The following is a 23,911-nucleotide window of genomic DNA, read 5'->3' as shown; positions in this document are numbered from 1 at the left end:
GGTACAGGGGTTCTTTCGGCGGTGGCAGCCCTTTCTCGAAGGGCTTCCTTGCGAAGGGGTAGAGAGTGGTCGGTCTCAGCAGCAACTTGGGGGGGGGGGGTGGTTTGGGGATGGTTAGGGGGTTTGTTTTTGCGGCGGTGGGTTTGCGATGTTGTTATTTTCTTCTTTCTTGTATTGCTGTTGGTTTTTTGTTATTATTTATTTTTGGGGGGTGAGTTCTTGTGTCGGTGTGGAACCACGCCTTGTTTGTTTTAAATTGTGGGGAGAAAATTTGTTATTGAAAAACTTGATTAAAAATTATTTTTAAAAAATAATGAAACCCATGCAAACACGGGGAGAATATACAAACTTCACACGGACAGTGACCCAGGGCCGGGATTGAATCTGGGACCTCGGCGCCGCGAGGAAGGAGTGCTAACCACTGTGCCACAGTGCTGCTCAATGCTTTCAGCTTTCTTGGCCTTAGGCTCTGGAGTTTCCTTCGTGAACTCCTCTGCCTTCCACTTCTCTTGTCTCCTTTTAAGGTGCTCTGTAAAACTCGCCTCTTAGATAAACTTTGTACAGCAGACTTGAAATCTCCTGTCAAAGGTTTTTCTTGAAACCTTCCTTGATGAGCACCATGCGACATTTCGCAATGTTAAATGTGCGATATAAATGCAAATTGTTGTAGAGATGAAGGACCAAACTAATGATCAAATAGTCAATCTTCAATAATACATAATAAAAACGGAAGATGCTGGACAAAAACAGCAGATCTGTGGAGCTGAACAGAGTTAATGGCATGATCGAACGGAAACGTCTCTCTAAGTGTCATTTGTGGCGGGTGTTGCTGGGACTTGCGTGCTGGCTCTGCCGATGAATTCCCCATCGCTATCTAACCACACTTTTTGAACCCTGGGGAGTTTCTAACTAGTTTAGCCCACACTTAGAATTATTTTCTTTTCTTTAAAAATATTTTATTCAAGGCATTTTCATACAAACCATCAAAAGCAGAACAACCATACAACATTATAAACCACCAAACACCCACTACCCCTTCCGCTCCCCTAATACCGCCCCCTTCTCCCATCCTGCCTTCCCCATTTTAACCCCCTTACTCCCTCACTATTCCCCTGCCTTTGCTGACCCCTCGATACTCCTTGGAGAAATCAATAAACGGCTTCCAACTCCGAGTGAACCCATCGAATGACCCCCTCAGGACGAACTTGACCTTCTCCAGCCTTAGGAATTCTGCCAGGTCGCTCACCCAAACCCCGGCTTTCGGCGGCTGAGTCTCTCCACCCGATCAAATCCGTCTCCAGCTATCAGGGAGGCAAAGACCAAATCGTCGGCCTCTCTCGCCCCCTGAACCTTGGGTCTTCTGACACCCCGAATATCGCCACCTCTGGACTCATGGAATGCCTGGCCAGCGGGAACGGCAGTGGCACTGACAACAAAGCCTTTAAATCCGTTCCCCTCCATGATGCCACCTCCATCCGACCTCACGTCGACCCCTCCCCCACGACCCAATTCCTATCCATGGCAATGTGCGCCACCCAGTAGTACTTCATGTTCAGCAGCGCCAGCTCACTCCCACTCCAGGAGAGCCCTGCTGTCCCGCGGGGTCTCCCTGCCCACACAACCCAAAGATCATCGCATTACCGTTTTTCAAGAATGCCTTCAGGACGAAGATTGGGTGGTTCTGAAATACTAACAGAAATCTTGGCAGCACTGTCATTTTTACTGTCTGCACCCATCCCGCCAGCGGCAGCACATGCCACCTCTTAAAGTCCCCCTTCATCTGCTCTACCAACCAAGTCAAGTTCAGCTTGTGGAGCTGTGCCCAGCCCCGTGCCACCTGGTTGCCCAAGTATCTAAAACTCGCCCCCAATACCTTTAAAGACAGCTCCCCATATCTCCTCTCCTGCCCTCTAGTTGCAATCGGGAGCACCTCGCCCTTTCCCATATTCAACTTGTATCTGGAAAACTGGCCAAATTCCTCCAGAATTTCCATGATGTTCCCAATACTGCCCAGTGGGTCTGAAATGTAGATCAGCAGGTTGTCCACAAACAGCGAGACCCAACGCTCGGTGTCACCTCCGCACATTCCCTCTCCGTCCCCCGGCACCCTAAGTGCCATTGGCAGCAGCACTATCACCAAAGGAAAGAGCAACGGGGAGAGCGGACACCCCTGCCTCGTCCCCTATGCAACCAAAAACTCGGTTCGCCCTCACGCTTGCGACCGGTGTCTTGTATAGCAGCCAGAAGCAATCCATAAAACCGTGCCTGAACCCAAAGCGCCACAGTACCTCCCACAGATATTCCCACTCCACCCGATCAAACTCCTTCTCCGTGTCCATGACCACCACCACTTCCTGACCTTCCGAAGGCATCATAATTACATTGAGCAGCCGCCTCACATTCACCAACTGCCTCCCGTTTCACAAAACTCATTTGTCTTCGCCTATCACCCCGGGACGCAGTCTTTGATTCGCGAGGCCAACAACACCGTTGCAACAGCTTGGAATCCATGTTCAGTAATGGTACCGGGCGGTATAACCCGCACTACTCCGGATCCTTGTTCTTTTTCAATATCAGGGAGATGGAAGCCTGCGACAGTGTAGGGGGTGCTTCCCTCTCTCTCTTGCCTCATTAAATGCCCTCACAGCAGTGACCCCCATGTCTCCACCAAGAGGAACCTGTCCAGACCCGGGACCTTCCCTGCCTGCATCATATCCATGCTCTCCATCATCTCCCTCAACCCAGTTGGGGCCTTCGATCCCTGAACCAGCTGCTCCTCTACAGTGGGAAGCTCCAACCGGTCCAAACACCGCTGCATTCCCCCACCCCCCGCCGGAGGCTCCGGCTCGTATATCCTCCCAAAAAAAACGCCTCAAACACTCCATTCACCCCCTCCGGTTCAACACCATCCAGGGAGGCAACATACCATCCTGGAGTCTCGATTGCGTCCGCACAACCTGCACCTGGGCAGGACTGGAACCGATGTCCTGGGAGGGGGGTGTTTGCTAGAGCTGTTGGGGAGGGTTTAAACTAATGTGGCAGGGGGATGGGAACCAATGCAGGAAGTCGGAAGGTAGTAAAACAGGGACAGAAACAAAAGGCAGTAAGGGGAAAAGTGTAAGGCAGAGAAGCCATAGTCAAAAATCAAAAACGGTGACAGTACAAGGTACAGTGACTGAGGGGAGCTCAGTGAATAGGCCCAGTAATACTAAAAGGAATAAAACGGGAAGTAAAAACGTAAATGGTAAGCAATGCGGCAGGTTGTTACATGAAGATATGGGTTCAACGACAAGGAAAATTAGGAGAAAAGTTAAGAGGAAATAAAACTTAGGAGAGGTTACTGATCGAGGTGTTAAGATTCAAAACCGAGGTAGAAAAACCCAACATAAGTGTACTTTACCTGAATGCTCGTAGTATTCGGAATAAGGTAAATGAGTTGATGACGCACATCATCGTGAATGACTATGATTTAGTGGCCATTACTGAAACATGGTTAAAGTATGGTCAAGACTGGGAGTTAAATATCTGAGGGTATCAAACTATTCTGAAGGACAGAGTGGATGGTAAGGGAGGTGGTGTAGCTCTTTTATTTAAGGATGACATCCGGGCAATAGTAAGGGATGACATCGGTGCTATGGAGGATAAGGTTGAATCCATTTGGGTGGAAATCAGGAATAGTAAGACGAAAAAGTCATTGATAGGAGTAGTCTATAGGCCACCAAATAGTAACATTATGGTGGGGCAGACAATAAACAAAGAAATAACTGATGCATGTAGAAATGGTACAGCAGTTATCATGGGGGATTTTAATCTACATGTCGATTGGTTTAACCAGGTCGGTCAAGGCAACCTTGAGGAGGAGTTTATAGAATGTATCCGCGATAGTTTCCTAGAACAGTATGTAATGGAACCTACGAGGGAACAAGCGGTCCTAGATCTGGTCTTGTGTAATGAGACAGGATTGATTAATGATCTCATAGTTAGGGATCCTCTTGGAAGGAGCGATCACAATATGGTGGAATTTAAAGTACAGATGGAGGGTGAGAAGGTAAAATCAAATACTAGTGTTTTGTGCTTAAACAAAGGGGATTACAATGGGATGAGAGAAGAACTAGCTAAGGTAGACTGGGAGCAAAGACTTTATGGTGAAACAGTTGAGGAACAGTGGAGAACCTTACAAGTGATTTTTCACAGTGCTCAGCAAAGGTTTGTAACAACAAAAAGGCAGGATGGTAGAAAGAGGGAAAATCGACCGTGGATATCTAAGGATGTGAGGGAGAGTATTAGATTGAAGGAAAAAGCATACAAAGTGGCAAAGATTAGTGGGAGACTAGAGGACTGGGAAAGCTACTAAAAAAGCTATAAAGAAGAGTAAGAAAGAATATGAGAGTAAACTTGCTCAGAATATAAAAACAGATAGTAAAAGTTTCCACAAATATATAAAACAAAAAAGAATGGCTCAGGTAAATATTGGTCCTTTAGAGGATGCGAAGGGAGATTTCATCATGGGAGATGAACTGGCTGAGGAACTGAACAGGTTTTTTGGGTCGGTCTTCACAGTGGAAGACACAAATAACATGCCAGTGACTGATGGAAATGAGGCTATGACAGCTGAGGACCTTGAGATGATTGTTATCACTAAGTAGGTAGTGATGGGCAAGCTAATGGGGCTAAAGGTAGACAAGTCTCCTGGCCCTGATGAAATGCATCCCAGAGTGCTAAAAGAGATGGCTAGGGAAATTGCAAATGCACTAGTGATAATTTAGCGGGTTATTATAGGCCAGTGAGCTTAACTTTGGTAGTAGGGAAGATGCTGGAATCTATCATCAAGGAAGAAATAGCGAGGCATCTGGATGGAAATTGTCCCATTAGGCAGACGCAGCATGGGTTCATAAAGGGCAGGTCGTGCCTAACTAATTTAATGGAATTTTTTGAGGACATTACCAGTGCGGTAGATAATGGGAAGCCAATGGATGTGGTATATCTGGATTTCCAGAAAGCCTTTGACAAGGTGCCACACAAAAGGTTGCTACATAAGATAAAGATGCATGGCATTAAGGGTAAAGTAGGATAGAGGATTGGTTTATTAATAGAAAACAAAGAGTGGGAATTCATGGGTGTTTCTCTGGTTGGCAATGTGGAGGGCAGGGAAGATTGGTGTCCCTCAGGGATCAGTGGGCCCTCAGGGATCAGTGGGCCCACAATTGTTCACAATTTACATAGATGATTTGGAGTTGGGGACCAAGTGCAATGTGTCCAAGTTTGCAGACGACACTAAGATGAGTGGTAAAGCAAAAAGTGCAGAGGATACCGGAAGTCTGCAGAGGGATTTGGATAGGTTAAGTGAATGGGCTAGGGTCTGGCAGATGGAATACAATGTTGACAAATGTGAGGCTATCCGTTTTGGTAGGAACAACAGCAAAAGGGATTATTATTTAAATGAGAAAATATTAAAACATGCTGCTATGCAGAGAGACCTGAGTGTGCTTGTGCATGAGTCGCAAAAAGTTGGTTTGCAGTTGCAACAGGTGATTAAGAAGGCAAATGGAATTTTGTCCTTCATTTCTAGAGTGATAGAGTTTAAGACTAGGGAGGTTGTGCTGCAATTGTATAAGGTGTTAGTGAGGCCACACCTGAGGTATTGTGTTCAGTTTTGGTCTCCTTATCTGAGAAAGGACGTACTGACGCTGGAGGGTGTGCAGAGGAGATTCACTAGGTTAATCCCAGAGCTGACGGGGTTGGATTACGAGGAGAGGTTGAGTAGACTGGGACTGTCCTCGTTGGAATTTAGAAGGATGAGGGGGGATCTTATAGAAACATAAAATTATAAAGGGAATAGATAGGATAGATGCGGGCAGGTTGTTTCCACTGGCGGGTGAAAGCGAGTTTAGGAGGAACTTCTTCACCCAAAGGGTTGTGGATCTATGGAATTCCTTGCCCAGTGAAGCAGTTGAGGCTCCTTCATTAAATATTTTTAAGATAAAGATAGATAGATTTTTGAAGAATAAAGGTTATGGTGTTCGGGCCGGAAAGTGAAGCTCAGTCCACAAAAGATTAGCCATGATCTAATTGAATGGCGGAGCAAGCTCGAGGGGCCAGTTGGCCTACCCCTGCTCCTAGTTCTTATGTTCTAGTGTTATAGACCTGTACTCTGCAAGTTTCCCTTGCCACTTCTTGCTTCCTCAGCTGGTGGGCCACCATTCTGCTCACCTTCTTTCCGTACTCATATACTGCCCCTCTGGCCCTCCATAACTGCCCCACCGCTTGACCTCTGGACACTAACCCAAACTCCATCTGGAGCCTCTGCCCTGCCTCCTGGGCTTCTGAATACCTCCTATCCACCCTCAGGATCTCATCTACCAGCCTTGCCATTTCCCTATACGCCCGAATTGAGATAAACTCACCCCTAACCACCGTCTTAAGTGCCTCCCACAGCGTGGCAGCCGTGACCTCCCCTGTGTTACTTAGCTCCACGTACCCCCGAATGGCAGCTGCCCCCCCCCCCCACCCATGATCAACCGGTGAGTCCAAATCAGGAATCTTCCTCAGCACCCGCTTAATTAAATCTACATCATCCCAATTTGGGGGAGAAACGTATACCAGGGCCACTGGCAACTCACACCCACCCCCAAGTCTGCCACAATATTCCCCACCATGAACTCCGCCACCCTCCTCGTCTTCATATCCAGTCCTGAGTGGAACACCTGCCGCACCCATCCTTTCCTCAACCTTGTTGGGCCCCCTATCTTTAAGTGTGTCTCCTGCAGGAAGGCCACGTCCGATTTCAGACTCCTCAGGTGTGCAAACACGTGACCATGCGACCAGCCCATTCAGCCCCTTCACATTCCACGCGACCAGCGTAATTAGGGGGTTCCCTGCCCTCCTCACCAGCCTCTTCTCCACTCTCTCGATCTCTGACTTAATCGTTCCCACAACCTTGACCAGATCTTCCAGGACCTCCTTCCTCTGCTGGCAGAACTTTGCATGTAGAAACTCTTCCGTTGACCACTGGGCAGGCAGGGCAGCTCTCTTACCCTCCACCATCATATCCTATAGTGCACCACGAAGACTCTCCTGTTCCAGCAGCTCTTTTCTTCTTGCCCCATTCCAAATTTGTGGATCCACCCACCAGCCACATCAGAACAGTAAAACCTTCCACAGGCACTCCTGCGCCTCTTGCCGTCAAATACACCGCCCTTCGGATGGGAAAAGACCAGAAAATATCGCCATGAGCTGGTGTGCGACCACTCACTCCATGGCCGTCACCAGAAGTCCCACGCTGAGAATTATTTTTGTCACTATGGAGCTGAATATGCTGGCCAGACTGTCATCTCTGAGATTGGGCTGCCAATTTGAAAGGGTTCCCAGATCTCCAAGTGAGCTTGTGGATCCAACACACCTCCCACACATATGGACATTATCTCCCCCACCCTTTCATGGGCATGGCCCCTTCAGGCCCTGACCCTTGGCATTACCCATCCAGGCGCCCCAGCACTGGCAACCTGGAAGTGCTCCTCCTGGCTTTTCAGTGCTACCTGGGTGCCTTGGCTGTGCCAAGTGCCAGCCTGGCAGTGCCATGGTGCCTACATTCCACGGGGAGAGCCAGGGCGCCACCCTGCACTGTCCTTGACCTCCCAGCAGCGTCCAATGGCCCGGGAGACCCCGGATGCTGTTCCACCCGGTCCATGTTTGTGTGGAGCAGTACTGAATGGCCCTCGGCTAGGACCTCCCTGGGGAGGCCGGTAGATCCTGGGTGAGTTCGCTTAAGTAAGTTTAAAACCTACTTGAGCGAGTGTGGCTTGGTCACGCCCTTTGTGGGCGGGATCCTGATCTCGAGATCTGGGTAGATCTCACGAAGTGTACTAGTTGCAGAGAAGACTACGAGAGGCTTCACCCGGCACCTACCGGCTGCGCCTCACTCCCAGTAGAATGTTTCAGATTTGAATGATCCTTCTAGTCAATCTTCAGATTGTCCTTTTTGAATATCTCCACCATCTCTTCTGAAGGCATTGCTGTGTATATGGTATGGATGTCAACAGCAACTTTTTAGTGCTTCATCTAAGTATCATCCTTACTATGTGACTTTGAGGAAGAGTTGCAGCAGCTCATTTGAACAAGGAGTGAAACACATGTGCCTCATTGCTGCTTGTCCTCTATATCTGAACTTTCCAGCAGTCAGTGGATAGTTCCAGGAGGTGATCACCCCCAAAGGCAACAGGAGTTCAAGATAGTAGATAGCACGAGACAAAGAGGCAGCAAGTACAGGGGTTTTCTTGGTATAAGCTCTATCAAACCAGTGCTGAGCACTGGAGACTGTTGGGAGTGAGACACCTTGAAGGTGTACACAACTGACAGTGGAATCCACAAGAGGGAAATAGCAAAGAATAAAAATGCAGCCATTAGGAATTTCCACAGTTGGGGACAGAAGTGTTGATGTCATTATCATCTTGATCCTACGTGGCCTGGAGCTAGATTAAAGGATATCACGGAGAGGGTGGTACTGCAGCAGATATAATTTTTCTGGATCTTCAATAAGGTGCCCCTTAATAGAGAATGTTGAGTCCGGCGCAAAGTGCAACATGAATAGTCAATAGGATTTGAAAAGGAAAAATCTTGCTTGACCCACTTAATTTCTGTTCATAATTTACATGAACAATTTGGGACTGTGGATTCAAAAATACAACTTCTGATTTGGCAGGTGACAACAAGTTAGATGGCGATAATCATTACCTAGGAGGACTGCAACAAATTGCAGAAGGACATTAATAAAATTGCAGATTGTTAAATAATTGACATACGAAGTTCAGCACAAATAAATGTGAGGTACTGAATGTTGGTACAAAGAATAGGGAAATCACTTATTATTTGGAAGGAACAAGCCTTGGTGGGGTAGAAGAATGAAGGGATCTCCATGCAAACACATCAATATTAAAATTGTGCCACAGGTTATTATCGCCGTAAAGAAAATCAACCTTTACATCTGGAGGGATAGAATTGAAAGGTCGGGAAGTTATGCTAAACTTATACTGAACCTTGGTGGTGGTGTTACAGTTGACTCATGGAATCCAAATTGGTGTGGTAGCATGCATTTTTACTATGGATAGTGAGGGTAGAGGCTCCAACTCTCTTTCCATCATAAGGCTGACTGGGAATCTCTCCTGCTGTTGGTGCCTGTTGGCATGCAGTGGCAGGATTTACAGGTTGATCATAGACCTGCTTGACCACTTTATGACCACTCTTTCCTTGGCTGACAAGTCTTGGAATGGGACTCAAACCCAAGCTCCGAGACAGACGTGCCACGCACTGCACCTATTTAAGACCATAAGACATAAGAGCAGAATTAGGGAGAATGTTTGAGGCCACCAATATAAGATGATCACCAAAACATCCAATAGATGTCATGGATCTGCCTAGTAACAGCAGTAAAACGAATTTAATAAGGCATGATAGGATGCAATCTACCCAGCGCAGTAGAAATCTGCCTAACGACAGCAATCGCCAGCATTCAAAGGGCATGATGAGGTGCGATTTTCCCAATAACTAGATTAGCAGACATCTAGACAGAAACAGGTGTAAATCACCCTGTTAATAGAAACGGTTTACACAAACAAGAGATCAGTGGAGGTATACACTAATACGCTAATTACGCTAATAGAGTCAAGGAATTTGAAAAAGGCAGACAGACAGATACACAAAATGACGAATCAAAGGGAAACAATGGTGTTGCCAGCACCCTCTAAAACAGAGAGGCCAGTTTTTGTATCTGTCTGCCTGAGAGGCCAGTCCACAACCTACCGCCAGAAGGCGAGGAACCGCATCTAAGTCTTGGAGCCAAGGCCGTACAGAAATTTTCAGTCTACCAGTGGTATATAATGTGACCTACCTCGGGGATTCGCAGCCTAGTCTCCTGAGAGCAGATTCGGAGGGCAGAGTATTGGAGCAGTGAGTATACAAAGTAACTTACCTCGGGGACTTGTAGCCTAGTTTCCTGGGAGCAGATTCGGAGAACAGAGCATTGGAGCAGTGAATATAGAATGTAACTTACCTCGGGGATTCACAGCCTAGTCTCCAAGGAGCAGTCTTGGAGGGTAGAGCATCGGAGATTCCATTGAAGCTGAAACAAACAGAAAAACTGACGTCACAGGAAAGCTGTGACCTGATTGGCTGGTAGGGTATCTGTGTTAAATTTGAAAAACAAAATCACTGCAAAACTGATTAATTAACTAAGTAGAGATGGCTGGACAGGCAATGTGCTGTAAGATGCCTGATGTGGGAGCTGGCAGATCTTGTTGGGAGCTGCAGTGACCACATCTGCGGCAAGTGTTTGTTGCTCAAGGAATTTCAGAATTGATGAGCTGCAGATACTGCGGCACATTCAAGAGGGGTGTTTTGTTTCAGGAGGTGGTCACACTCCATAGATTTAAATACCACAAGTTCGGCCAGTGGTCAGGGACAGCAGTGTGTGACTGCGAGGCAGGTAGAGGGATCCTGAACTCAGAAACGGAGGAGTCCCCGCTCTTGACCTAGTCCAACAGGTTTGAAGTACTTGCTCCTGTGTGGATGAAGAAAAGGACTGTAGGGAGGATGAGTAGCGAACCACTGCGCTGTGGTACAGGAGACCATTCAAGTGGGGGGAGCAAAAAGACAAGTCGTAGTTGTAGGGGATTCTATAATCAGGGGAAATGATAGCATCCTTTGCAAACAGGACTGCAAATCTTGGTTTGTTGCCAGCCCGGTGCCAAGGTGAGGGGCATCTCTAACCGTGAAAGTATATTGGAATTGGAGGGGAAGATCTAGTTGTGGTCCACGTTGGGACAAACAACATAGACAAGACTAGAAAAGAGGATTTGTTTGGGGATTATCAGGAACTTGGAACAAAATTAAAGAACAGGTTCTCAAGGGTTATAATCTCTGGAGTACTACCTGAGCCACGTGCAAATTGGCATAGGGATGAGAAAATTAGAGACGTAAACATGTACGGGAAAGAGGGGTTCCATTTAATGGGCACTGGCATCAATATTGGGACACGAGGGATCTGTACTACTGAGACGGTCTTCACCTGAATGATCTGGGACCAGTGTTATAGAAGAAAGAATAAATAGGGTGGTGACAAGGATTTTAAAGTATCAAATGGTGGTTGGGGGGGGGGGGGGGGAAGGGGGAAGGGTAAAAATACAAGAAGTATAATGGTTAATGGGAACCAGAGTAGCCGGTCAGCATGTGAGGAGAAGGAAGAGGTTAATAGGATGAACAGGCAGGGCCAGTCTAATGACTACGGACTGGAAAGGAAACATAAAAAATCAAAATTTTAGGTAACTGTGGGAGTGAAAGTTGGGGATAAGGTTGAGTGTTATCAGAGATTAAAGGAGGACAGAATGTGTGAAAAGCGTAGTGCACAAGGAAATCCTGCAAGGGAATGACAAATCAGTGCGACATATTTGAAAATCGTATCTAAATGCATGCAGTATTCGGAATAAGGCTGTTTTAGATTTAGTATTATGTAACGAAGAAGGGTTGATAATAGTCTTGTCATTCAGGATCCTCTTTGAAGGAGTGATCACAGCATGCTAACATTTTGAATGCTGATTGAACAAGAGAAGACAAAGAGTGCCATACTATTTAGCGTTGGGCAGAGGTAATTATACAGGCCTGAAGAAAGAGTTGGCCCAAGTAGACTGGACACAAATAATTGAGGGTAGGACAGTTGAGGACCTGTGTGGTGAGGAGGTTGCTGGAATCAATCATCAAGGAGGAGATGACTGAACATTTGGAAAGACGAAGCTCAATTCAGCATTGTCAGCATGGTTTTATGAAGGGTAAGTCATGCTTGACAAACTTGCATGAGTTTTTTGAGGAAATAACCAGCGAGGTGGATAATGGGGAACACGTGGATGTGGTATATCTAGACTTCCAGGAGGTTTTTAACAAGGTGTTACCTGTGAGATCACAGGGGATTAGGGGTATAGTAATAGATTGGATTGAGATTATTAAAATGCTCCATCGGATCAAACTTATTGTATAGGTGCGAAAGTTGAAACATAAGCAATACAATGAAAGATAAATTAAGGCGACAGCGATGTAACCTCTGAGACGTGATGATAATGCACCATTGAGGAAATTTTGAGGAAAATGGGCATACAAGAACTTTTGCAAATTAATAACAAGAGACAAGTACATTTCTTTGGGATGTACTTGAGGAAAGAGAAACTAGAACATCTGGTAGTGACTGGAAAATTGAGGATACCAGAGCAAAAGGGAGACAAAGGAGGAAATATACTGATTGCTTAAGAAGCAGAGCAGGTAAAAGATTTGAGAGCAACACCAAAATATCAAGGACCGTGAAAGTTGGAGAGCCATGATCACTGATGTTGAAGAAGACTCCAGTGCCATCTACCTTGCATATTTTGCCCTCATCATGGCAGGTAGCAAGAACCTTGTAGCTGTTTAAAATCAGAAGAAGTCCTTCCAACATTGAACCTTAAGGCTCCCTTACCTGCTCGACTTGCTGTCATACCCTCCTCTCCCTGACCACCAACCAGATCTGTACCATTTCTTCACCTAAGAAATTTGATTGCTTCTGAATCAAAGCATCCAGAGTATTTGTTCTCCCTTCTTGATGCCAATGTCCACACCTGAGACTCACTCAACTCTGAGCTGAATTTCTTTGAGATGAAGGTTTGTGCTGCAGATGAGGTTGTCCGGTATCATTGCAATGCTCTCAATGAACTGATGCAATTATGACACATTGCTCACACTGCCTTTCCTCTCTAACTTTGTTTTGTTTAATTAACTAATATTTGTGCATTTCATCAAATTACTTGATATTGTTTAAAAGTGAAAGGAAGATTAAATTTAAATATTTACCTGTGACACAAACCATTCCAAGAATTGAAGGTATAAAATCTTAATTTCCTGCTAAGAATTTCCTTCCTGCTAAGGACTGAATTCTCACTTTCACCAAATTCCCAACATCTACACTCCATTCACGCCCTTTTTGTGCAACTGCCCATCATTAGCTCTGTTATCACCAGTCTCTTGAAACTTTGTTTTATCTTTATACACTTCATTTCTATAAATCTATTTTAAGACCCAGATTAGATTGAAGACCCAGATTACTCTGCTCCTCGCGAACCTTTTCCAGGAAATTAACTTGACCCAAATCTCTCCATAATCCTCAGATTTAAGCCCCAGAAGATGTATTTGGAACTGTACTTTGTATTGAATAGCAAAATTTTAAAAATAGGCAAGTCTTGGTCATTTTATGTCCAGCAATATTTGTATTGTTTGAAGTTCAGCATCGATCCAATTAGTTCTCAAAAGGAAATGATCATTTCTGTCTTGTTTTTCCTTTCTAGTATGTCGGATCTCCAGTTGCATATATCCAGCAGATATTTGTAAAAGCTATTGTATCCCCTTGGAACAAAAACTTAATTGCCGTGGATGTATTTCGTGCCCCCCTATCAAGAGTTTTTCAGCTGGTGGAAGAAGTAAGAAATCACGTCTTTCAAGACAGGTAGAAGTGATTTAATCATTCATACTGTCACAAGGCAGAATTTCAAAGCTCATGACTCATATTTCTATTGCACATTTGATTAGAGAATTTCAACTAAAATCTTAATTTCAAATGTGACCCATATAAGTTTTACTTTCATCTCTAAGCTTTCTGAGCTTTTCTATTCCTGCAGGAAAAAAGGAAAATAACAAAATGAGCAAGAAAATTAAATGCAGCAAACTGACGAGTGATCAGTTTTTATCAGTTGAGAGATAGTTTTATTTCTGTTTTACTAATTTTCTGCACAAGCCATTAACCCAACTCACTCAGTGTGTGGACATTGGCTGCATTCTCGACACATGGTGTCGACTTCAACTGAACAGGGCATTACAAAAAAGTCCTGTCATGTCCCCACCAGATGCATAAACACACAATCCATGGTTGCTATTGGTTAGCGATCAGGAGCAGGATCTCTAGCTATATTTTCCCAAGTGTCCTGAGACCAGTTGTAGCACCCCTAACACCATCACAGCTGAAATCGGGTAATACAGATGAACTGATCAAATCGAAGTCCTTCCAAGTCAGTAGAGCTGAACTTAACTACCCTTTGTGGAAGAAAATGTGTTCAGCTATCTAATAATAGTGCAGATTTTTAAAAACATCTACCCAAGCTGCTCAGCCTTGATGTGAGCTTTGTTTTAGTGGTTGCACTCTGTCTGGCCTCTAAGACAGAAAGTTGTCGGCTGAAACTGCGCTTGAGGATTCAAGTAACCTAATTAGGCTGCCCCTTCGAGTCTGTAACTGAGAGTGCTTTCCTTTAAGAGGTGGCCACTTTCAGATGAAATGTCAAGCTGGCCTATCAGGTCAACATAAACATTTCATGCCACAATTTTAAAAATCTCAATTCTATCTCAACTTTTGTGGGAAGTTGACTGATGAAATTCTGTATAAAACCTGATGGTGTGACATTACTTTTGAGATAAATCTAATTTATTTAGTGTGCCTAAAATGAATAATATGAATCTGCAATTGGGTCATGCTCTTAGTTTGTGATTTTTAAGTCTCAATCAATTGCTGATGTAATATTGTAGAATAGAGATTGTTGCTATTTTTCATTAACATATTCACAATTTATTAGTCTTTTTTGGATCATCGTTACCTTTTTGTAGGCAACCTTAAATTACTGATGGAATTATTTGTTAAAATTATTGTAAATTGAGAGGAAGTTTGACAATGTTGTGCATGCACACTTTCAAAAGGTGTTTTAAGTACCATGTAAAGGCTTGCTAACAAAACTGAAGTCAAAGGGGCTGTTTAGCACAGGGCTAAATCGCTGGCTTTGAAAGCAGGCCAGCAGCACGGTTCGATTCCCGTAACAGCCTCCCCGAACAGGCGCCATAATGTGGCGACTCGGGGCTTTTCACAGTAACTTCATTTGAAGCCTACTCGTGACATTAAGCGATTTCCAAAATGGCCTGAAGTAGTATAGATACAAAATTGGCGAAGGGATAGAAAACAGGAAGTTGTGCTGAATGTTTTTCCAACTGGAGGGAAATGTGCAGTCCTCAGTGACTAATGGTAACATAAGAAATAGGAGTTGGTGTAAGTCATTTGTCCACTCAAACCTGCTCTGCCAATCAATAAAATGTGAAGTGAATCTCACAAGTTTCAGTCTTTTTCCATAACCAAAAATTCCCAGCAAAGAACTTCCACAATTTCTTATCTATTTCAAAACTTTTGCTCTCACTTTTCCTCCCTCCCAGAATCATGATAGGGTTTCTCTTCTAGCTTGTAGCCCACCAGCCTCTATTCTACAGATCATCCACCTCCATTTTCACCAGCTCCAGTGTGATGCCACCACCACACACATCCTCCTTTGTTTTCCACTTTCACTCTAAAGGGACCATCCTCTCTACAACCTCTTGGTCCATTTCTCATCACCCCAATGCCACCTGCCTTCCCAGTGGCATCTTTCCATGCAAGTGCAGGAGATGCAACAGTGGTCTTTCACCTCCTTTCTCACTATCCAAGGCCCCAAACATTTCTTCCAAGCGAAACAGCAATGTACTTTCAGTTTATTTTCACAATGTGGTCTCGACATTTGGGGAGATTAAACATAGACCAGTTGTCTGTTTTTGGGTAACACTTCAATTCAGCCTGCAAGTATGACCCCAAGCTTCCAGTTGCTTCCACTCAAACCTTTCTGTCCATGGCCTGCCACAGTGTCCAATGAAGCTCAAGGAACAGCACCTCAGATTTGGGGTCAGCACTCTGCAGCCTTCTGAACTTAATCTTAGTTCAACAACTTTGGAACATAACTCTGCCTCCATCTTGTTCTATGTTATTTGGGTCTTTTTGCTGACTTGTTTCGTCAATGGATTTAGATGGCTGTCATATCGCCATTCGTGCCTCATCCTGGCACAACCTTTGTTCCTTTACTATACTCTTTTTGGCTTTTGCGTTGTGAAATTGTTAGTTAACTCTCCTGTCCTCAACATATTACAGATATTTTCTTTTATTCTTCCTGCCCCATCTCCTTTCTATTGGCTAAAAAACTCTTACATTTACATCTTTCTTCTGTTTTGGTGAAAGATCATCAACCTGAAAAGTTATTCCCTCTATAGATGCTACCGGACCTGTTGAGTATTTCCAACATTTTTTGGGTTTATTCAATAAGATGATAGCTGATTTAATTGTGGCCAGAGCACTACTTTCCGGCCAGTCCACTAAAACCTGTATTTTTGATCGACAAGTCAAGTCTAACTCAGCCTTGAATATATTTAATGGCCCAGCACTGCTGTCTAGTGAATTTTAAACATTATCGACCCTGAAAGAAGAAGTTTCTCCTCCTCTCCAACTTAAATGAAAAATGAAATGAGAATCACTTATTGTCACAAGTAGGCTTCAAATGAAGTTACTGTGAAAAGCCCCTAGTCGCCACATTCCGGCGTCTGTTCGGGGATGAGAAACCCCTTATTTTGAAACTGTGTCCCCTCATTCCCCGTGAAGTGAAATATCTCTCAGCATCTGCACTGTCAAGCCCCTCAGAATCTTTCCACCCCACCAGCCTCCACATTCAAAGAATCATCTTCCGTCAGCTCTAGCATGATTCCACCACCAAACATATCTTCCGCTCACTTCCCCTCTCCACATTACGCAGGGACCGTTCCCTCCGGGATGCCATGGTCCATTCGTCCATCACCCCCAACACCATCCCCTCTTCCAGCGGAATTTTCCCACACAATCGCGATGGTGTAACGCCTGCCCCTTTACCTCCTCCCCGCACACCATCTCAGACCTTAAACATCTTTCAAGTAAGGCAGCACTTCATGTGCACCTTCTTCAATGTGGTCTGTTGCATTCGCTGCTCCCAGTTTGGTCTACTCTTCGTTGGAGAGACTAAACAAAGTTTGAGTGACCACTTTGCAAAAGACCTCAAGTCTGTCCGCAAACAGGACCCAGACCATCCTGTCACTTGCTATTTCAACTCACCATCCTGCTCTCACATCCACATGTCGGTCCTTGGCCTTGGCCTGCTGCAATCTTCCGGTGAAGCCCAGCGCAAACTGGAGGAAAAGCACCTCACCTTCCAACTAGGCACTTTGCAGCCTTCCAGACTTAACATTGAGTTCAACAACTTCAGTCTGTGAACTCTGTCCACCACTTTTTCCCATTTTTATTTCTATCGATTTATTTTTATTTTCATTTCTTCCATTGATCTGTTTCCCCCCCCCCCCCACCACCACCATTATCCACCTCCCCCCTCCCCTCTCTCTCCCCCCCCCCCCCCCCCCCCCCCACTCCCCCACTGCACCTGGGCCAACTGTTCTGCCATTCACGCATTTTAATCTCTTTATATGCCATTATCAGCACCCATCTGAGCCTTAATCACTCCATTTATATTCCTTTCATTTTCTGTCCTTAACATCTTTGTCTATCTTCACCTATCGCTGCCCCCCCACCACTCTTCTCCTCCCCCTCCCCCCCCCCCCCCACACACACACACACACACACACACACACTGACACACACACACACTGACACACACACACACACACTGACACACACACACTGACACACACACACTGACACACACACACTGACACACACACACACACACTGACACACACACACACACACTGACACACACACACACACACTGACACACACACACACACACTGACACACACACACACACTGACACACACACACACAGACACACACACACACACACACACACACTGACACACACACACACACTGACACACACACACTGACACACACACACACACTGACACACACACACACACTGACACACACACACACTGACACACACACACACACACACACTGACACACACACACACACTGACACAGACACACACACACACACTGACACAGACACACACACACTGACACACACACACTGACACACACACGCACACTGACACACACACGCACACTGACACACGCACACACACACGCACACACACACGCACACTGACACGCACACACACACACTGACACTGACACACACACACACTGACACACACACACACTGACACACACACACACACAGACACACACACACTGACACACACATGCTGACACACACACACACGCTGACACACACGCTGACACACACGCTGACACACACACGCTGACACACACGCTGCCACACACACAGACACACACGCTGACACACACACACACTGACACACACACACACACACTGACACACACACTGACACACACACTGACACACACACACACTGACACACACACACACACACTCTGACACTGACACACACACACACTGACACACACACACACTGACACACACACACACTGACACACACACACACACTGACACACACACACTGACACACACACACACACTGACACACACACACACACACTGACACACACACACACTGACACACACACACTGACACACACACACTGACACACACACACACTGACACTGACACACACACACTGACACTGACACACACACACACACGCACACTGACACGCACACACACACACTGACACACACACTGACACACACACACACTGACACGCACCACACACACACTGACACACACACACACAGACACACACACACACACACGCTGACACACACACACACGCTGACACACACACACACGCTGACACACACACACACGCTGACACACGCTGACACACACACACACTGACACACACACACACTGACACACACGCTGACACACACACACACACGCTGACACACACACACACACGCTGACACACACACACACACACACTGACACACACACACACACACTGACACACACACACACACTGACACACACACACACACTGACACACACTGACACACACTCTGACACTGACACACACTCTGACACTGACACACACACACACACACTGACACACACACACACACTGACACACACACTGACACACACACACACACTGACACACACACACACACACACACACACACACAGTATAAATCTGACCCCAGTTCCAGTTCTCTCTAGCTTTGACAAAGTCATCCAGATTTGAAACATTAGTTCCCTTTCCTCTCCACAGATGCTGTCAGACCTGCTGAGATTGTCCAGGATTTTCTGGTTTTGTTTCAGATTCCAGCAGTAATTTGCATTTACCCCTCAGAATCTTTTATGTTTCAATAAGATCACTCTTTCATTCTTCGAAGTTTATGCTCAACCTGCTTAAGCTTTTCTTCTGTTACTTCTGTGTTGTATTGTTCCATGATTCGAGAAAAACACCTAAATATGGATTGGCACAAGAGAAAATATATTTTTTTGTGTGCTGGCTAAAAACATGTTCTTTCATCATTAACAGTACAGGCACCAAAGGCCTAGAAAGTGTATGTCTCCAGGTTACTGATCTACTCCCTGGGTTAAAGGCGTTACGGCGTCTACTTCCTGAACATGGCTGCCTCCTCATCTCTCCAGCTAACTTCTGGAAGAATGACCGTGATCACTTCGACTCTGATCCAGATATCATTCGCACTATTCACCAATATGAGCCGAAGACTCTCCAAACATCTGCTTCACTCAAAGGTAGCTTGGATTTTTTGAACATCTGATGAAAGATCATTGATCTGAAACATTAACTCTGTTCTCTCTTTACAGATGTTGCCTGTCCAGTTGAGTGTCCCTAGAATTTGCTGTTTTATTTCAGATTTGCAGCATCCATTGTATTTTGTTTTTGCATGTCTGTACATATGGTTGCTCATCTTCCCATCCTATGTCTGCAATCTTGTTCAATTGCCATGTGTACCCCATCCTCTTTGAATGCTGAACATTTTTGACTCCACCCTACCAACTGAGCCACAGCCATCTGTAGCAGAATCTTCGGCCCTTATATCATTGGCACCGCTCGTCAGCGCCCGAAAAATCACTACTACTTCTGCTTAAGGTCAACCCATCACTCACACCACCAGACCCAACCTTTTCCCACACAAAGGCAGCAGCTATTTTTTGTGCATATCAGGATCACGCCAAACATGCATTTCCAGTTAATTTATTTTTTGGTAGTATTGGTTAAATGAAGAATCTGGACCAGGACCTTCGGACATATTCCTGCTCATTTTTGGAAGGGTCTTTAACATCTATCTGGTCAGACTGGTAGAAGAGGGTTTGCTTTAAAGTTACAAATAGATGTGTTTTATTCAATCGTTGCAGTGCATCTCCTGCTAAAATAGTATGCTAAACATTAAGATGGGATTTTCTGGCCCCACATACCACCGGGCCCATCCAGTCCCGTCAAAAGTCAATGAACCTTTTGCTGGGTTGTCAAATCTTCCAAGATGGATCCCGCCCTGACAGGGTCGGAAAATCCCAGTCTGGATTTTGCTGTCAGTTATCATTTTTTAAAATAAATTTAGATTCATTTCAATTTTTTCCAAATAAGTGGCGATTTAGCATGGCCAATCCACCTAGCCTGCACACCTTTTGGGTTGTGGAGGCGAAACCACGCAGGCACGGGAGAATGTGAAAACTCCACACGGACAGTGACCCGGAGCCGGGATCGAACCTGGGACCTCGGTGCCGTGAGGCAACCATGCTAACCACTGTGCTGCCTTACTGTCAGTTATCATTATTACATATTTGTCTACCTCTTATGTTTTGATTTATATTCCATCCCATTTGTCTCAGTGATAATGTGACTGCTATGAGTGTGAAACCTGCTAGTTAAACGTTGAGAAAGTCGTAGAGTATTCTAAAAGCTTGGAGGTAAAGTCTCCATTGCTAAGCCAAACAGACCAGGTCTGATTCCTAATCTACACTGAATAAACTTACCTCAAGTCAATCATATGGCAACTGCAATTGGAGAGGAGAAATTGGGCAGGTTGCCCTGCTCCTGACCATTATTTAGCAATAGCTATTGGAAGCTAGATATGAGTAATGTGTAAGAATAGGTTCCAGCACAGTGGAACCTTCTAACTCATGCTGTTGAGTTTTATACATGAATGACCACTTCGCTGAGGTACAAGAGGGTAACTGCAACCTGGGGTATTCATTGAAGTATTTAACTTCATGTAAGGATCGAGGGGAGAAACTAGAGAAAAATGAGAAATACGTGGTGACGGGCCACGGCCTTGAAAAAGTTAGAGTAGAAGAAGAGCTATTGAAATTATTAGATTAGCCTATAGAATGGATGACCATATATTGTGCTACATAAAAAATACATTAGAATGTGTTGCACTTATGAATGGCAGGCTACAAAATTAATACTCTTAATTAATGTGTATAGATTTGCTCTTTGGAATTCCTGGGAAGCACAGTGGAGTTAGTCTACACAATCGCAAAAGGCTGGTATCCTATGCTGTCACCATCATCCTGCGGGAGTATCACTCGAGGTGAGTTCTTTATTTAAAGGCTGACAGAGCTCACACACCGTTCTATTTCCCAGTCCTGGCAAAATTCGGCCTAGAATGGTGCAGAAATGAGGTAAATTAGCTGAACGCGCCATTCTGTAGTCAAGTTGTTACATTTATATCTACACTTTGCCATGAAACATTGACCATCTATAGGGAAATAGCTTTCTTCGTGGGATAGGGAACTGAAAAAGTATCCAAAAGATGAAATTTGCAGGGATCAAACCATTTAAAATTAACACGAGGAAGGAGTTAGAAAGAGAAAATTTAAAAGTAATTTCCACAATTGACAATCTTTGACAAAGCTGGAGAGGAAAGGCATCAAGATAACAATGAAGCCAAGTGTGGAGATATGAAACATGAAAACTGGTGTGTCATCCCGTTGAAGGTATTCTGCCATTCAGTTAGATTATTGCTGATTTGCATCTTAAGCTCATCTATCCGCCTTGGTTCCGTTTATACTCCGACCAAATATATGTACCAATATATACAATCTCTGTTTTGACAGTTTTTAGAGGCAGGATTTTTCAGATTTCCGCCACCCTGTGTGTGTAGAAGTGCATTTTGACATCACCCCTGAATGGCATAACTCTTACTCTAAGGTAATGCCCTCTTGTTCTCTTTTCAGAAAAAATATTTCCTCTCTAACTACCCTCTCAAATTCTTTAATCATGTTGCACACCCCAGTTAGGCTACCCCTTACTTTCCTAAATTCAAGGAATGAAACCTAATCTATGCAACTTGTCTTCAAAATGTAACCATTTTGGCCTCACAATCATTCTGCTGAATCTATGCTGCAACCCCTCTAAGGCTAGCATATCTTTCCTAGATTGTAGTGCCCAGAACTACATACAGATGAGGTCTAGCCAGAGCTCCACAAAACTGTAATATAACTTATGTCCTTCTATATTCCAGCCCTGTTGAGATAAAGACCAATATTCCACATGCACATTAAATTATTTTTGTCCTTCTCCATCAGATTTTGGAAACTTCTGTACTTCAACTCCAAAATTTCTTCTTATTTATTATCTTTTAGAAAATGCTTTCATCCATCTTTCTTTGATCCAAAGTGAATGACCACACAGTTTCCCACATTGAACTCCATCTGTCACAGTTTTTTTAACTCACTGGGCAGAATTTTCCCAAGCTCCCATAAGGCCATAAGAAATAGGAACAGGAGTAGGCTGTCCGGCCCCTTGAACCTGCTCCGCCATTCAATAGGATTGTGGCTGATCCGACATTCCTCACGTCCACTTTCCCACCCTTGCCCCGTAATCCTTGATTCCCATACTGATCAAGAATTTAACTATCTCAGCCTTGAATACACACAAGGACTCTGCCCCACCGTTTTCTGTACCAAGGAGTTCTAAAGTCAACTCAACCGTTTTGAGAGAAGGAATTCCTCCAAATCCCAGTCTTAAATTCGCACCCTTTTATTCTGAGACTATGCCCTCTGGTTTTGGATTTCATTAGGGGAAACATCCTCTCAGCATTTACCCTGTCAAACCCCTTGAGAGTCTTTTCTGTTTCAATGAGATTGTCTTGTTATGCTCTTGGCGTAGCATAAGCGGCTTCCTTGATGTTCACTCTGACAAAGGAAGGTTCAGACGTGGAGATAACTTCAACATGTTTATGAAACTATTTACAATTCTCCTACTCGAATTCGCCACTACTGTTAATCTTTCTATAACTACTCAGACTGACAAACCAGTCTGCTACAATCCACGTGGTGGGTGTGATGTTGAATCAACCCTGTGTCTCTAGTCACTGACTGTCTCCACTGGCGAGAGGAAGATCATGTGTGCTGTGTCCTTTATATATGGGTTGGTGTAATGCCCCCCTGTGGTAGTGTCACCTCTGTGTGTGTGTGTGTGTGTGTGTGTGTGTGTGTGTGTGTGTGTGTGTGTGTGTGTGTGTGTGTGTGTGTATCGTGAATGCCCATTGGTCGTGTCCTATCTTACTGACCTATTGGTTGAGTGCCTGTGTGTCATATCTCTGGTGCTCCCATAAGACCATAAGACATAGGAGTGGAAGTAAGGCCATTCGGCCCATCGAGTCCACTCCGCCATTCAATCATGGCTGATGGGCATTTCAACTCCACCTACCAGCATTCTCCCCGTAGTCCTTAATTCCTCGCGACATCAAGAATTTATCTATCTCTGCCTTGAAGCCATTTAGCGTCCCGGCCTCCACTGCACTCCGCGGCAATGAATTCCACAGGCCCACCCTCTAGTGTCTAGCTCGTCTACTTACATTAACCCTTTGTGTATCTACAGTGATGCATATCACCACAGAGATCACCTCCCATTCTTCTAAATTCCAATGAGTAGAGTCCCAATCTGTTTATTCTTTACTCATAAGACAATCCCTCCATACCGGAGGATCAACATAGTGAACCTTCTCTGAACTGTCTCCAATAAAATAATATATTTCCTTAAATAAGGGGACCCAAACAGATCACAGTACTCCGGATGTGGTCGCAACAGTACCTTGTACAGTTGCAAAAAGACT

General features: G+C 44.9%; 1 protein-coding gene across 2 annotated transcripts in view; it reads left to right on the top strand.

Moving 5' to 3' along the window:
- LOC119972331 (SREBF chaperone) overlaps nucleotides 1-23,911 on the top strand; it is a 189,663-nt gene that overhangs the window by 93,463 nt on the left and 72,289 nt on the right. The window contains exons 4-6 of one of the 2 annotated variants that reach the window (XM_038808857.1): nucleotides 13,356-13,513; nucleotides 19,360-19,580; nucleotides 21,277-21,382. In XM_038808857.1, coding sequence (XP_038664785.1) covers nucleotides 13,356-13,513; nucleotides 19,360-19,580; nucleotides 21,277-21,382 — 485 coding nt within the window. The remainder of the gene's footprint in view (nucleotides 1-13,355; nucleotides 13,514-19,359; nucleotides 19,581-21,276; nucleotides 21,383-23,911) is intronic. The other variant, XM_038808858.1, reaches the window with a different exon arrangement.

This window comes from Scyliorhinus canicula, chromosome 10 (assembly GCF_902713615.1).
Source record: "Scyliorhinus canicula chromosome 10, sScyCan1.1, whole genome shotgun sequence".
NCBI classification, from domain to species: domain Eukaryota; kingdom Metazoa; phylum Chordata; class Chondrichthyes; order Carcharhiniformes; family Scyliorhinidae; genus Scyliorhinus; species Scyliorhinus canicula.
This window is presented reverse-complemented; position numbering and strand designations above follow the sequence as displayed.